General features: G+C 36.0%; 2 protein-coding genes across 3 annotated transcripts; one reads left to right on the top strand and one right to left on the bottom strand.

The window, feature by feature from the left end:
• On the top strand, positions 214-910 carry LOC107612259. The gene has a single exon (XM_016314054.2). The coding sequence runs from the start codon at positions 381-383 to the stop codon at positions 675-677; it is 297 nt and encodes a 98-aa protein (XP_016169540.1). The 5' UTR covers positions 214-380; the 3' UTR covers positions 678-910.
• On the bottom strand, positions 2,029-9,460 carry LOC107612826 (aconitate hydratase, cytoplasmic). 2 transcript variants are annotated; one of them, XM_016314579.2, is made up of 20 exons: positions 8,868-9,455; positions 8,331-8,435; positions 8,014-8,174; positions 7,815-7,907; positions 6,968-7,153; positions 6,709-6,870; positions 6,390-6,534; positions 6,165-6,307; positions 6,007-6,063; positions 5,830-5,909; positions 5,678-5,753; positions 5,006-5,191; positions 4,810-4,877; positions 4,573-4,691; positions 4,303-4,424; positions 3,668-3,766; positions 3,087-3,566; positions 2,690-2,788; positions 2,327-2,569; positions 2,029-2,230 (listed from the first exon to the last, which is right to left on the bottom strand). In XM_016314579.2, the coding sequence occupies exons 1-20, from the start codon at positions 9,148-9,150 to the stop codon at positions 2,162-2,164; spliced, it is 2,976 nt and encodes a 991-aa protein (XP_016170065.1). In that variant the 5' UTR covers positions 9,151-9,455; the 3' UTR covers positions 2,029-2,161. The 2 variants fall into 2 exon arrangements, 1 of the variants encoding a protein (XP_016170065.1); XR_002351836.1 differs by lacking the exon at positions 2,029-2,230 and having other exon boundaries at positions 2,344-2,569; positions 2,690-2,849; positions 8,868-9,460.

The following is a 14,973-nucleotide window of genomic DNA, read 5'->3' as shown; positions in this document are numbered from 1 at the left end:
TGATTATCATTATATAATCATGATAAGTACATTAAAATCAAATACTAAAATCAACTATTAGATAAAATACATATTAGAATATAAAATATATATTAAAAATATAAATATATCAAATTAAAAATTAAAAAAAAAAATGTTGAGTTAAAAGTTAAAACTAATGGCCGGCAACACTAGTAAAATATTGATGCAGCACAAATACGAAAAGGGTATCAAAAAATATATAATTCATAGTGTAGTCCATCTCAAGAATCTCCCTTCTTTTAATTACAATAGACACGGCGTAACAATCGGATATTCCATGTGCTTTTCTCTTCTCCACACTCTCTATAAATGGTTGACTTTGCTTTAATCCTTTGATTATTACTACTAAAATCAACATCATGTGGAACTGCATGAGAAACAGCAAAGTATCAGCAGAAGATACTGATGAGAATGAGCCGGTAAAGAGACGCTCTGATGGTGATCGTACAAGTGGAACTAGGAGGATTAGGTTGGTGGTGAACAAGGAAGAGTTGAGAAGGATGGTGAGGGAGAACGATGCTCAGCAATATGCTTCTTTGGCGCAATTACTAAAAGATATGAAGATGAGAGAAAAGAGAATGAGTGAGGTTGAAGAAGAACATGATGGAGGCATGAATTCTTGGAGGCCAGCTTTAGAAAGCATTCCAGAGGTATAGTTTTGGTGTTATGAACAGTTCTATGTAAACGGTGAATGTATTTTATTTTTATTTTTGTTGTTGTTTGACGTATTTACGAGTAAGTTGTTGAATTCTACGTGGTTTGTAAATATGACGTAATTTGAGTAGTATGCAGAGGTTCTAGGTTTAAACCCCATTAGTCTCGGTTTGACTAGAAGAACTTCAGAGATGTAATATATATGAAGGTATCATGTAAGGAGGATTGTTCTATAGACTATATGTGTTGGCGTAATAAAACAAAACCCCTTAGGCCGTTCATGAAAATTTCTGCTCATAAAATGTTTCGTATTTAATGTATATGATGCATCATCATCTGACAAAAACGATGGTGAGTGATCTTGGCTAAAAACGGCAAAACAATTTGTTGAGGATTTGGCATGACAACAAAAATATCAATCTTAAAAAATGAAAATTGTGTTATATTGGGGATTTTTTTTTGGTAGGGGGAGGTTGGATTCTCCCCTTGTAGGCTCCGCCCCTGCAACCGGTCACCATCGTGACTGTTATTAAACCCATGTTTAATAAATTCAGTCATTAACAAATATCCATTCGAAGGGACTAGCTTCCGAACTCCGAAGGTTCATTAATAATATCTATCACTCCTGTGTTCAAAAAAACCACTAATATGAAGAGGCATTATTATTTATTAGTTCTATTGAATCCTACCACTGGCACAACGTGAGACTCATCAGAGGCTACATATGCAGCTGTCATGCGATTTCATAGTTTTCAGTCTCTATTAGGACACAATTTATCTCATTTTTACTATTCTTTATCTTAGAAACGGTTCTCTTTTGGATGAAAGCCTCGTTGATGTGTCTCAACTCTCAATTTTTATTTAATTAAAATTACTACAACGGGCATTGTTATAAGGAAGAGAACAACTAGGGAACCAAAAGCATATCAGCCAAAAGTCAACCAAAATGTGTTTGAATTCTATGAAAAATTGGGTTTTGGTTCATGCTCCGTAATCTTAGGAGCAGTTTTTAAACATTATTCAAAAAATGATTTTAATTAAACAGTTTTGTTTACTATTTGACTGGTCACATTTTGGTTCCATATACTTTAAGGTGTATCTGACCAACGGGATTATATGCGGAATAGCTAAACGTACGATGATTACTTTTTAGCATTCGTGTGGATGAAATAATTGATAAATCAAGTATCCACCACTTAACAATTTCAAAAGACCGAATTCCGTATGCCATTGGCACCGGCTTATATATAAATTACAATTGTTCCCATTGTTCAATAGGCAAGCCGATCACGGGAATCAATGTACTCAATAATGTTTCACTTCACATGCCTAAATATATAAACACCTGGAAATGTCAAAAAGTAAAATTGCCTCCCTCAAAAAAGGGATTCTTTCCTATTTATTGAAAAACTTATTCTCATTTCTCACATCAACTACTGCTAGAATGGTAAGAAGTGTTAAACATTTCCCATCAACAGACGGTTTTTCACTGTGAAATGAGGTTCCTGATGACATATGGGAGGATGCCTCCGTGGTCAAAGTAAGCCAGTTCCACCTGAAAGTACCAGCGTGTTAGAATAGATCACAATTGCATCAATAAGTACAGCAAGAAAGAAAATCAAACATGAAAACAATGAAAAGTTTGAATTACCTCGGTGTCGAAACGAACTGTGCAGGTGAAAGACTTTCCAGTGTTGGTTGTGACAGTTACATCTTGACCAGGCCTTATGTCACTGATTTTATTTGGAAGGTCAATGGTGTACCGTTCATGGCCAGTCAACCCCAAAGTCTCGGCATCCTCACCAGCTTTGAAGCAGAGAGGAATAATACCCATTCCTACCAAGTTACTGCGATGAATTCTCTCAAAACTCTTGGCTATCACGGCTTTGACTCCCTACCATTTGACATAGAAGAATCATCAAGAGTATTCGTCTCAGCATGTTGAAGAAATCTAAAAAATCGAATAGAAAACCCAGCCAAATCACAGGCCACAATATTAAACGGAGGGACTCACCAATAGCATGGGACCCTTGGCAGCCCAATCCCTTGAACTTCCACTACCATATTCAGCTCCAGCCAGCACAATGGTGTCATGTCCTTCATTCTTGTATCTCTGAAATAAGGGGACCATTCCAAGGGATCAGCACTCGAAACAGCACATTGCCATTAACTAACTGAATAAGAAAGACATGATATATTAATGCACAGAATAGAGCCAAAAGATTTCACAAATTAGCAAGCATTTGTGAAATAATTAGCTCTGAAGCATTTGACAAGACACTGTAAGCTGACGCTAATTAGGAACAAATGATGATTATATCAATACCAGATAACATCATATCAACTTGATCATGTTGCCACCAGAAGAGTTAAATAAAAAGAATGTCATACTTTGGCAGGGCACAACTCACCATTGCTGCATCAAACACATAAAGCTTCTCTCCTGTAGGAATGTGAACTGTCTTTGGGCCAACTTCACCATTTAAGAGCTTGTTAACAATGCGGATGTTGGCAAAAGTTCCCCTTGCCATCACCTCATCATTGCCACGACGACTTCCATAAGAATTGAAGTCCTTGCGATCCACTCCCCGCTCCATAAGGTACTTTGCAGCAGGACTGTCTTTGTGAATACTTCCAGCAGGAGAAATGTGATCAGTAGTTATACTGTCACCAAAATTCAGTAGGCAATAGGCATCTTTAACACCATGAGCTCCAGGAGGATCCATGGTCATGCCCTTGAAGTACGGAGGTTCGTGAATATATGTTGAGTTGGGATCCCACGAATACAACTTGTCAACAGGAACTTGTAGTTGGTTCCACATAGGGTTACCCTTGGTAATAGATTCATATGTACTTCGGAACATGTCAGGCAACACACTAGATTGAACAGCCTTGAATCAAGAAAATCGAAGTTAATTGTCATGTACAGTATAAACATCTACAGTGTGTGTCATCTCTGATTAAATAAATAACTAAATAAGAAGACATTTACCTGTGCAATTTCTTCAGTGGATGGCCAAATATCCCTAAGGTAGACATTCTTGCCATCCTTCCCTGTCCCTATTGGCTCCTTTTCAAAGTCAATGTCAACCTAAAATATTTAACAAATACAGATGTTATATTTTCTAAACTCTGGAGGAAAAAGGAATCTAATTCCTAATAAAATAAAGGGTACACCAGGTTTAATTAAAGCAAAAAAGGCCATTAAACCACTTCACAAACTAATAGTCTGAGATATGACATCATCTATCAGAAATATAGTGCATAGCCAATCAGTGTTCATCAAGATCCAAAGATCTGGCAGTGTGTATCCAACTAGTTAAAAACAACAAGGCACAATGTTAATTAATTAGCAAAAATATCACTAGTCAACCAAAACCAATATACACACATTGATACACTTATTATTGGCCTCCAAAAATTTAACTTGTCAGTTCTGTTACATGTGACAGGCTCAGTTGTTGCTGTACTTGTTTTACTTCCAACCTTAGCATTTTAATAAATCTTAGGTTACTGGGGTCTAAAGAGAATTAGTCTTTACTAAGAGATGGAAAATCTGATAATGTGGAAGACAAGGACCAAAAACCTTTTCTCTACATGCTGGAAATATGAACTATGCATGCTTACCGTGCCAGCAAGGGCATAAGCAACAACTAGAGGAGGGGAGGCAAGGTAGTTAGCTCTTGTCAAAGGATGTACACGGCCTTCAAAGTTACGGTTCCCAGACAATACAGCAGCAGCTACAACGTCTGCATGAGAAAATGTAGGAATTAAATACAGAAATATAAAGCATAATATATGTTTACAAGGTTTCCTAAAGTTGTAGAAAAGAAAATAATTGTGAGAGAATTCACAGAAGTTAGCTTCAGTAATAGAAATCATATTTGATATAAATACCATTTTCTGAGATAGCAGAAGCAACTGATTCATCCAGCTCTCCTGAATTGCCAATACAAGTTGTACAGCCAAATCCAACAATATTGAAACCCTGTTCATTTAGATACTTTTGCAGACCACTGCCCAAAAGGTATAAAACATCCAAACCTGAATTCAGTATACATTCTTTCCAAATTGAGCCAAATACCAAAGTACATTATGAAAGAATTAATTAAGATTCTAAAAAGGATAAATAACCTCTGATGTAGGTATTTTGTAACAACTCCAGAGCCAGGAGCAAGACTAGTTTTTACCCAAGGCTTAACCTGACACAGTTACTCAAAGATCAATATTAATATCAAGAAAAGAAGAAATAAAGAGGTCCATATCCAGGACATCACGTTGATAAGCACAAACACGGCAGATTCTAACATTACTATTATTGGTGCCTAACCTGCAAACCTAGATCGTGGGCCTTTTTGGCTACAAGACCAGCCCCAAGCATAACACTTGGGTTTGATGTATTTGTACAGCTTGTAATTGCAGCAATCACAACACTGCCATGCTTCAGCTCAGCTGGCTGCCCATGGAAATTAAATTTCGCAACTTTGCCTTGTGCTTCTTTTGGTATTGCAAATCCCTGCAATCAGAGAAATATTTTGGATGTAATTTGTCTAGGGTTCTCATCAAGCAGAAGTACATGAAATATGGACTATTACACTACAATATGTTTTGTGGCAGCTTCTGTGTCTGCAAGTTGAGGCCAACACCTTTGAACAGTTAAAATGACCAGTGTTCAAAACACGCACAAAAGACAAACAAAATAGAAATGTTTGTTGTGCTGATTTTGGTGCGGCACCGTGCCATCTTCCACCATTAGATGGGGTCCTCATGGATACCACACTACATCTAAGATGAGTTGGCACAGGGATATTAAAATTTAAAAGTGATACTAAATAGAAGTCAATTAGCATTTATCACCAAAACAAACAAATGGAAAGATAATAGCAGGTTCGTTTAAAACAAACAAAAGATATTTCAAGAAAATTGTAAGAAATGAAATAACCAATGGTTCCTATAAGACCAAAAAGTGATAAAATTGTATGAATATTACAGCACTACTAACCTTAAAGCCCACTTTGTTATCAAGACATGCACGCCAATCGGACTTCATTTCTTTCAAAGGCACTCGATCATGAGGTCTGTAAAGAGTGTCACTTAGTATGACAAATCAATGATGAAAGACAAGGCAACATGTAAAATACTGTAGCATCTTACCTCTTTGGCCCAGAAATACAAGGTTCAACATCATCAAGGTTCAATTCAAGGTAGGATGAATAAGCTCTATCTTGTTGAGGCTGCATTTATAGAAGATAAATTAACATTCAAAATATGGACATTTTATCTTCTGGGGGCTAAATGCAAGGATTGTGCATGATTATTCAACTATATTACCTCATTATAGTCAACAAACATTTTGTTTGCCCTGAGATAAGCCTCTATCATTGCCACCTATATTCAGCCAAAATGGAGTTAAATAAGTCAAATCATTGCCACCTATAAGCACTTCAGAATTCAGATCACAGGCAAATAACAGATGAGTTGATACTAACAGTCTCGTCACTTCTTCCAGTTAACTTTAGGTATTGTAATGTAACATGATCTACGGGGAAGAAACCCATGGTTGCTCCATATTCAGGAGACATGTTGGCAATAGTGGCCCTGTCAGCCAATGATAACTCACCCATACCATCACCTATAGAAAACAGCCACCGGTAATTAGAAAGACCAAAACAACTTTGGGAAAAAGGAAAGGAAAGAAATGAGAATTTTATTACCATAAAATTCAACGAATTTTCCAACAACACCATGTTTCCTAAGCATTTGTGTCACGGTAAGAACCAAATCAGTAGCTGTAACACCATTGCGCAATTTTCCAGATAACTTGAACCCAACCACTCCAGGTAATACCATGCTCATAGGCTGTCATTATCATAGCACACAGCATTAGTATCACCACCGTAGATTAACCACTTGCTTATTTTGATAAAAGACTTTAGAAAACATATAATTTCAAAGAAAATACTCTCTTTTTTTCATTTTGATAAATTAACACCCATTCATTACATGTAGGTTAGGATTCAGAAATTCATATACCTGTCCAAGCATAGCTGCCTCTGCTTCAATGCCACCAACACCCCATCCAGCAACGCCAAGTCCATCTATCATAGTTGTATGGGAATCAGTCCCAACCACACTGTCGGGATAGAGTAGACCCTCATTGTTGAAAACAACTCGCCCAAGATATTCGAGATTGACCTGAAATCAGGACAACATAAATCCCCAACACTAACAGCCAGAATAATGTATAAATAAATTCCATGAAGTGATTCTGAATATGTGCTTCAAAACTTACTTGATGTACTATACCAGAACCAGGTGGAACAACAAGCATATTATGGAAAGCAGTTGAGCCCCATTTAAGAAAAGCAAATCTCTCCTTGTTTCTCTTGAACTCGAACTCCATATTGGCTTGTACAGCATTCTCTGACCTTGTTACATCAACCTGAACTGAATGATCGATGACAAGATCAACAGGAACCTGCCAACACTTACTAGTTAGAAAACATGTAATAAATGGGTAAGGGAGTTAGTTTCAAGTTCTATTTTGTAGCCACTTAGAATAGTTTGTTACTAGGTGACCACTTTTCAAATAAAACAAATAGGTTCATAATAAACCCAAGACATAATTTGTTCTCAATATAATCAATCACTCCCTATTACTGGGGATATATGGGGAAATACTTTTGAGATGCTATGCATGACTGCGCTAGTCATCTATACCAATTTCAGAGCTTTTTTAGCAGCTTTGAAGTAAAGCCAGTAAAATGCAACATTTAAATACCAACATTACAATATAAAAGTTAAGTGTCAGAGTGGTTTCTATTTTCATTTGTTGTTTTCATTTTTGGTATTTTCTGTTTTTAGAATTTTGTGAAGGAAAAACTTAAAATAGAAAAAGCAGGATTTTGTTGTTTTCACCAGAAATAGTGCATTGAAGATTGAATTTGAAATTCAAAACATTGTACATTGCATGGCAAATAATAAGAGTAACTTAGTAATTATGAGCTCATGGCTCATATGTTACTCCATGATGCATGTTTAAAAAGTTGAAATCAGTTTGGTGGCCTCCAGGAATGATTTCACATGTATGTATGTAACCAAAGCACATGAAAGTTATAAGAAATAAGAGCGATGTATACCAGAGGATTGATCTTGTTAGAATCACTGCCAAGTCTATTCATAGCATCACGCATGCAAGCCAGATCAACAACAGCTGGGACACCAGTAAAATCCTATAAAGAGGTAAACAGAAAAGGTTAAAAGAAGAAATCCCACTACTCAATATTTCCTAATCCATATGAATAACGCCCTGGCTGTATAGAGGGGCCAAGCATGTACCTGCAGAAGGACTCGAGCAGGTTTGAAAGGAATTTCAACTTGCTTTACAGCAGTGTTTTCCCAGTCAATAATCTTCTCTACATCTTCTTTACTCACTTGGAAATTGTCACAATTACGGAGGGCAGATTCAAGCAGAATTCTGATAGAGTATGGTAACCTATCTGTTCGGCACCCATAAAATTGAGATGCAGTCATTAAGGAGAATGATATTCAGAAGGAGAAATTAGTCCTTCCTCATAACACTTGATTAACCAAATCACATCAATTTAACAATGTATCTAAACCGAAATACAGCCAGACCATGGAAGCAAAGTTACCAATCCTTGGGTCCTTGAGAGACGGAAGGCTGTAGTACTTTCCGAACTCGCCACCTCCAGGCTTAGGAAGACTGGTAAGGTTTCCCTTGAAAGGATTTTCACCAGCTGAAATTGCAAACATGTCAGACAACTAGCTGAATCAGTGTGTTGCGCTTAGAGAGTCAGAACAGAGAAGACAGCACTACCAGGTATTGGCAATTCAACTACATATCAAAGCTATTTTGTCAAGCCTACATAATGAGCTGATTTGAACTGCTTTGAATTATACATGCATATAACGAACCACGCAGCCGTTAAACGAAACTCGAAATATTTAAATAGCAGCTGAAACACCCGTCACTCAAACAGTTCATGCCAAAAATGGATGACCGAAAAAAAAAAGCAGAGCCTACATGTGCAATACACACTCATACTCCTCACGTCATTCATGATCAGAACATAATATTCAAAGCAGAGAGAGAAAGAAGAATTGAAAAATCGGAAACGAAGAATTGCTAGCGAATCAGTTAGATCGGAGAGCGGAGTCAGAGTGTGTACCCGCGGTGGCTAGCTTGCGGTGGAACCGCTCGAGGACGGGAGCGGCAGCCCTGATCTGAGAGCGGAGGCTGAGGGGAGACCTCCAGTGGCTCCAGCGGGCGGCGACTGAGGAAGAACGGAAGGCGGCGGCGGCGGTGGATGAGAAGGCAAGGGATCGATAAGAAGCGGTAGGGCGAGGAGGAGGAGAAGAAAGGAAGGTTCTAGAAAGAGAGGAAGAGATGAGCTTAGTCCTTGTTGCTCTGAGGAGCATAGAGGAAGAAGAGGAATACGCCGTCATGTACATGGCGATCACGCATCAAACATCAAAAGAAAACAATGAAAGTTTGAATTGGAAATGATGGAAGAAGAAGAAGAAGATTTGAGGGCGTGTGGTGTGAGCGAGCTAGCTAGGGCTGTTTCTGCGTCTCTTCGCTTCTAGAAAGAGTTCTATGTATTTTGCAGTGGACCGTTTGTGTATCTTTTTTTTAATATCTTATGACTTTATGTTATGATGATGACGATGAATGTAAATGTGCATGTGAATGTGCTCTCAGGGCACCGCACTCACCAATCACCAGTGTGACATGAACAAATAATTACAATTATACATCATTGTTTTAATTTGATGATGATTTATATATATGGGTTAGGACCGGGGTTGTGTGTGGATGACTCTAGTGTCTGAAATGTTCGTGTTCAATCACCACCATTCAAGGCGGCAAGATAGAGATGCTTCTATCTGCCTACACACGCTGTATTTCGTAGTGTTTTGTATACGGTGAATTCTATGGTGTCTATAATTTGGTGCCTAATTTGTTTGTTATAGTAATTTTTGAATATTTAATAATTATTTATTTTTATACTTTTAAAATTAAATATTAATTTTTAACTTTTTTTAATAAGTTAGACAAACACTTTTAAGCACTATAATCTTTCTAAAACGTTCTTTCTTAAGACACTTGTATCACGTTTTAATTTAATATATGCAAACAAAATTAATTCTAATATTTTATTGGGGTGTATTGTACTTTTATTTTATTTAGTCAATTTTAAAATTTATTATTCATAAAAATCATTGTCTACTTAACAAAATCCTTTTGTTATTATTAAAAATTATATAAATAGAGTTTCGTTATATTATATTTAATAAATTATCCTTAAACGGGTGTTTATGGGTGGTTACTTATTTATAAAACTTGTTTTTTTAGATAAAAATTATAAATTAAGTGTTACTTACTTATAGTATTTTTGTGTGTATTGAGGTGAGCCATTCATTCTACACATAAACATAAAATATAATAAGATGTGATATATTTTTAACGCTCTAATCAATCTAATATATATGAAAGAATATTGCTAGGGCTAGCAATTTTTTTATTTTTAGGCCAGCAAATAATCAGCATTAGTATTTTTTTATCCCAAACAAAAAAAAGCCCAAATGTACATAAAAAACGTGAGTACATACTCTTTACTATAGGCTCTTTTTCTTCCTCAAAATCCCACACACACTCTCTCTACACTCTTGTAGCGCGCCCTCTTTCTTGCTCTCAACGCTGGAGCACACTCAACACGAATCAGCATTCGCTCTACACGAATCAGCTTTACCACAGGCTCTTCTTCTTCCCCAAAATTCCACCCACACACTTTCTCTCTCTACACTCTTGTAGCGCGCCCTCTTTTTTGCTCTCAACGCTGGAGCACACTCAACACGAATCAACATTCTTGAGCTCACTGTCCATCCCCATTAGCGTCTCCAATAGCAGCGACGTTACTTTCTGTGGCAGCATTTCTCAGCTCTCTATACATTTTCTTTCGTTTCTATTGATGTGTTATACTTCTGCAAGGTTAATGTGAAGGTTAATTAGTTTTTATTTTTGTTCATTTATTGTTTTTTGTAACTCTTTCTTTCTTGCTGTCCATCATTCTATATCCATTCAAAACATGCAAGAAAAAACTCATAATGGCACCAAAAAATATGACTCAATGTTTCTTGTCTACTCATGAAAATCTTTAAGCATTCTATAATAAAAATTTCTTTTGATTTTGATTTTGATTCATCATATCTTGTTTATGAAACTTAGGTACTTTTAATTTATAAATTTTTGAACAAATCCATTATGTCATTATCTCAGTTATTAACAGAGCTTTGTTATGGTAAAATTTTGATAATAACTACTGTACAATTGATTACTAGATTTTTTATTTGTGTTTGTGTTAATAATATGTTTCTTAATAATATGCAATGATGATTTAAAATGGAAAAAGATCCAGATATTAAGATGCCGCAAAGAAGTACAAATACAAAGAAATCTAAAATAGGAACAAGAAGAAAAATGCAGCAGAAAACTCTTGAAGAACTAGAATCTCGGGTATGCACCCACTTAAAAAGAGATTTTGCACACTTTACTCATGACACTTTGCATCCATTTTAATGAAATTTTGCACACATAAATCAGATAGTTTGCACCCACTTTAATGAGATTTTGCACACCTTATTCAGCACAATTTGCACCCAATGTAATGAATTTCTTGCACACATGAATTAGACAGTTTGCACCCACTTTAATGAGATTTTGCACACATCAATTCGACAGTTTGCACCCACGTTAGTCAGATTTTGCACACTTTACTCGTCACAATTTACACCCAGTTTAATGAGATTTAGTGATCAAGTGGGTAGTAATCAAGTTAAACATCAAAATAAAAATCAGAGTTCATATCCTTCATCCGTGTAAAATACTTCAACATCTCCCTAGCATTCATTTCTTCCGTAACATTACGTACCTTTCTGCTGAGATAGTTCCTAACACCTTTTTCCATTAAGTTTATCTTAAAGAAACCCCCCGCTTCACCCACCAACACTTGATATGTTTTGCTTGGTCGTCTCATGCCTGCTTCATCATTCCTCTCAATGACTCGACACATGTGCATACTCATCTCCCTATTACGTGTCAACAATTTTGCCATTTCTGGATCACAAGGATTTGAATGATACAAACACACCTTGGATATAACCCAAAGACTCTCCTTATTCAACCTAATAGAAATCCTTGTGGGGCAATTGTAGTTGGTTCTAGGGTTGGTCTTTTCTATTGGTGAAACTCTAGACTTGCGTTTTTCCTCCCTATTGCAAGTGATCATTTGATTCTTAGGAACCTTATCTTTACCAACTCTTCGAGTAAACCTTATCTTAGTAACAAAACCAACGCGCTTGGTATAATTCTGATAAAATTGATTTGCATCATCAGTGGTTCCAAAATACATGGCAACCTTGGACACATCCTGTAAAAAAGTTAGCATACATTAGATAGTAAAATAAAATCTCATTAAAGTAGATGCAAACTGTCTGATTCATATGTGCAAAATCTTATTAAGGTGGATGCAAATTGTGCAAATTGTGCTGAGTAAAGTGTGCAAAATCTTATTAAAGTGGGAGCAAATTGTCTAATTCATATGTGCAAAAGATACATTACATTGGATGCAAAACTGTGCTGAGTAAGGTGTGTAAAATCTTATTAAAGTGGGTGCAAAATGTCTGGTTCATGTATGCAAAATTTCATTCAGATGGATGCAAAGTATCCTAAGTAAAGTGTACAAAATCTCATTAAAGTAGATGCAAAATATATTGAGTGAAGTATCTCAATTACTCTTAGATATTGAATCAACAAAACCCTTTTGCATAAATAAAAATCCTTAACAAACTTCTAATAAGTTGTTGCTAATTGGTTGGGACATAAAACTAACCACTATTTTTATTGTTGCTAATTGGAGTTTTTTTGGTGTATTCAAAGATACTCCACATTAAAGCAAGTTAATTCAGTTGAATACAGTACACACAACTATAAGATTACAAAATGGTGTCCCCTATTTAATGTTCATACAATATTATAAAGTTCTCTAACTACTAACTAGTTTGTAAGGTTAGAATACAACTTTTTGTCAAAAAATAAATAAATAAATAACATACCTTTTTGAATCCCATAACTATTCATCATGAGTCATAAGATCATAAGGAATATATCATACTACTAAGTACTAAATATTTATCTCTTTTTTTTTTTCTCTTTTTCTCTCTCTATATCTCTCCAAATTTTTGTTTGTTCATCCCTCTATTGATTGCACTTTTTTACTTTAGTTACTTTTAGGCTTTTATGAAATTAATTGTACAAAAGAGAATGCAAAACAGGACCCTACAACAACAGACTGCACACTACCTATTAACTAGCTTAGCCTCACTTTCCTAACCCTTGGAAATTATGTAGCTCCAACCTCAAGAAAATCATAGAACATGTTTACTGTTATAGAACAATTACAAAATTGATGCTTCTTGTTAGAAACAAGAGAGCAATCTAAAGAAAGTATTTTTGTGTATTATTCAGGTTGAGGAAAAGTACAATGTACAAGGGGTATATATAGCTGATAGTAGAATCAAAGTAATAAAAGTATAGGATCCTACAATTAATATACAGATATGCTATATAAATACAAATAATACTAATTGATCTAATTCGATTCTAATTACTCTCTTAACATCCCCCCTCAAACTCAAGTGGGAGCTAAGGATACCATCTTGAGTTTGGATAACAGAGTCCGAAAACGAGTTGGATGATGAGCCTTTGTGAAGATATCAGCAGTTTGATCCAATGTTCCAACAGCGATGAGACGAACAGCACCAATAAGAATACATTGCCAAACAAAGTGACAATCAGTCTCAATGTGTTTGGTGCATTCATGAAACACATCATTTTGGGCAATCTGAATAGCACAGTAGTTGTCACAAAAAACATCAGTTGAGGATGACTGAGGAGCACCCAAGTCCTCGAGAAGCCAACTAATCGAGATAACTTCAGCAGTGGTGTTAGCTAGAGCATGGTATTCAGCTTCTGTGCTTGATCGAGCAGTGAATGTTTGCTTCTTAGCTTGCCAAAAAATCAGAGAGTCGCCAAGAAACAAACAATAACCAGTAGTGGAATGACGATCAGTGGGATCACCAGCCCAATCAGCATCTGAGTACGCCTGAAGGGATAAAGATGAATGAGCAGAAAAATAAAGGCCATGGAATAGGGTGCCTTTGATGTAGCGAAGAATGCGAAGAACTACCGCATAGTGAGTAGTACGAGGATCCGACAAGAACTAGCTAAGATCATGAACTGGATAGGTGATGTCTGGTCGGGTGACAGTTAAGTAGACGAGTCCTCTGACAAATAGACTTTTGTGTGGTCTAGAATTTCACTAATGAATTCTCGTTGCAATATAGTTTCTAAACCAACAATAGTCCTTTCATACAAAAATTTGTTTGTCACAAGTAACAAACCCCTAAATTTATAAACCGAAGTATTAAACCTCGAGTCGTTCTCCCTTAGAATTGCAATGAAGTGTCTTGCTATTGGTTATGAGGTATGTTTGGAGTTTTTGAGATTTTAGACAAGAAATGTAAATGACAATGAAAGTAAACTAATAACTATGAAAGCCTTTGGCAAGGTTATGAGAATTAGAAGTCCTATCCTAGTTATCCTCCTCAACTGTAACCACAAATTGTCCATTGCTACCACTTCGTTAATCTCTAACCATGGAGAAAAATCAAGTGGATGAATCAACTTGATCCCACAAGTCCTAGCCAACTCCCAAGGGAAAGACTAGCGTTAGTGGTATCCAAGTCAATTAGCAACTTCTAATTATCAATCAACAAAGGAATTGGATAACTCAAGCGTCACTAATTACTCTACCTAGGCCAAGAGGGATAAAAATCTATACTAAAATCCAATCAAGCATTTCATCAAACACTTGGGAGGCACAAGAGAAAAGCATAGTAAATTGATAACAAAAATAGAATCTAGCAACAATTGAGTGTAGGAAATTGACAACAACAATCAAAGAAAACAAGATCTGCATGAATTACCTTAAATTGCATTAAAAGAAAATAGAATGAACAAGAGTAGATCTACAAACAAAATAGAAGAAAGTAATAACAACAATGGAAGAATAATGAATGTAACAACAAGGAATTAAGAAGAAGAGGTAGAAGAGAGCATGAATTAAAACCTAGATCTAAGAATTAAACCTAATCCTAATCCTAATTCTAGAGAGAAGTGAGAGCTTCTCTCTCTAAAACTAAAACTAAAACTAG

The sequence above is a fragment of the Arachis ipaensis genome, chromosome B08 (genome assembly GCF_000816755.2).
Source record: "Arachis ipaensis cultivar K30076 chromosome B08, Araip1.1, whole genome shotgun sequence".
Taxonomy (NCBI): domain Eukaryota; kingdom Viridiplantae; phylum Streptophyta; class Magnoliopsida; order Fabales; family Fabaceae; genus Arachis; species Arachis ipaensis.
Note: the sequence above shows the minus strand (reverse complement) of the source record. Positions and strands in the feature narration are given on the sequence as shown.